At 32.4% G+C, this 2,084-nt stretch overlaps 1 protein-coding gene across 13 annotated transcripts in view; it reads left to right on the top strand.

The window, feature by feature from the left end:
* LOC119587155 overlaps window positions 1-1,286 on the top strand; it is a 27,412-nt gene extending 26,126 nt beyond the window's left edge. For all 13 annotated transcript variants that reach the window (XM_037935920.1, XM_037935911.1, XM_037935914.1 and 10 more), the window contains one exon: window positions 243-1,286. In XM_037935920.1, coding sequence (XP_037791848.1) covers window positions 243-258 — 16 coding nt within the window. In that variant the 3' untranslated portion in view covers window positions 259-1,286. The remainder of the gene's footprint in view (window positions 1-242) is intronic.
* Window positions 1,287-2,084: the final 798 nt, after the last annotated feature.

Genomic DNA, 2,084 nt, shown 5'->3' with positions numbered 1-2,084 from the left:
CTTTTATAAATATTGGGGTTGATGAGAATATCAATTGTTTACGATGCCTCCCATTTGATGAAGTTACTATTGTAAAAGAATACCGATATATGAGAAATGTCATAGCACCAACGGAACACTTTGTGCTCACTTGAATGATGTGTGTATTGGCATGATATAACTTTGTAATGCATCAGTGATATAATTCTTTTTAATACTGAAAGGATTATTTATTTGAAAATTAATCTCTTTGTTCATTCCAGGTACTCCCATCATTGACGGCAGCCGAAATAGAAGATTAATTAATTCTAATCAGAAATAAAAGAGCACTTCAAATAAAAAGGTTAAACCAAAAGTCTAAATGCCCAGGTGTTTTGGAGAGAATTATTAGCTATCAAGGAAGAACCATTTATATTTCAATATGGAAAATTTGTAAAGCCTTCATATCTTATTTACGATATGCGTTAGTGAACCTTTAGCATTTAGATCTTAATTAGGAAGCAAGTTGTGATATAGAGTTCACGTATATAGTATTGACAGAATATGTGAACCTTTTATGGTTATGGAAGTTGCTTGCAATATTTTCATCAGTGAAGTGAGGGAGTGAAAAAACACTGCTCTTGATTAAAGGGCATCAGAACAAGATTTTTTTATCTATTGTTATAATCTTAACTCATTCACAAAAGGTTCTCAGGATGCTGTATATCCAGTTAACTATAAACTGTGTGGGAATTAAGTGCTTATGGAGTTGAATAATACATTGCCCTTTGTGACAAATGACTCATGTACTGACATTATGTTTATTTATTGCAGTACATTGAGTTTTGTGATAATTTCTATATTTTCTTGTATATATAAAAACACTGAAATCTTTGGTCTTGTGCTTCAGAGAGAACATATGTGTTAAACAAAAGAATGTCAGAAAAGTTATCCTCCTCCAGCAGAGGAGCCTGGATAAGGTCACTGAATCTCTGTATAAAGGATTAGGCAGTGTTTGGTAAGTGTGTGTATGCATAGAAATAAATAGGCAAAATTAACCCCCCAAAAATCTTTTTTCTAAATAAAAGTGCATAAAATTAACTGAGGTAAAAGTCAAAATAAGGTGCAACTGTATGGTTAAAGATAATTCTTATTTGTCCACCATTATAGAAAATCACTGTAAAGTAGATCACAACATCACAGTATACTAAATGGAATGTGGAATGTGCCATGTTATGTTTTGGAATTTAGCAAGGCTTATGCTTAAGATCATGGAGAGATTGAGAAGCATGCAATATGTTAAATGAATAAGTAAATTCATTGTCTATTATATCTGTTTATTTATTGGAAAGCTGTCCTCTCAATTTCAGCATTATGGTTTATTATTCTCTTCATCATTGTTATCTAGCATGCATTTTCAACATTTTTTGAAGATATAAAAAATAAATCATTCACATTGTAAGTTCTTTAGCCAAAGCTAGAACTGACCATGTGTAACCTAAAATTTTCAGGAGTTTGCAAAATTCATACTGACTGTGCTTCATGTTAGTGAGCCTTATGTGGCAGATGGGTTGTATAAATACTACATTACTTTGAATATATGGACTCTAGTGATTGTTAACATGAGTGAACTGCTACAGTTATGCTATTCATAAAAAAAGTGGTGCCAGTACTTAAGATAATAAGGAAGGCCACATATCAGATAGAAAATATGTTGATTGTAACTTTAAAGCACCCTGAAATCTGATATCCTGAAGGCCATGTTATTTGGCAATAGAGATGAGAATATGTGGGAGAGATATCTACATTTTGCTGATTCTGTCAAGAATAAGCATAGTAGTTTTTTTCTGAATTAATCTTTTTATGAGGTTCATGGTTAACCAATAACAAAGTTAATGTCCATTTACCCATTTGATTTGACTGTTGCAAGATGTAATAGAACAGTTTTCTTCCAAGTGAAAAGTAAAAACATGATATGAATGGCTAATGCCACAGGAGTGCTGTTTATCATGAATCTGAGTCACAATGTTTTAAAAAGTCCTTGGGAATGGAATAGGGAAGATAGCTAAGCGCAATGTTCCACTGTGTACCTTATAGGCTATAGCAATACCACAGTTAGTACAGGA

This window comes from Penaeus monodon, chromosome 22 (genome assembly GCF_015228065.2).
Source record: "Penaeus monodon isolate SGIC_2016 chromosome 22, NSTDA_Pmon_1, whole genome shotgun sequence".
NCBI lineage: Eukaryota > Metazoa > Arthropoda > Malacostraca > Decapoda > Penaeidae > Penaeus > Penaeus monodon.
Note: the sequence above shows the minus strand (reverse complement) of the source record. Positions and strands in the feature narration are given on the sequence as shown.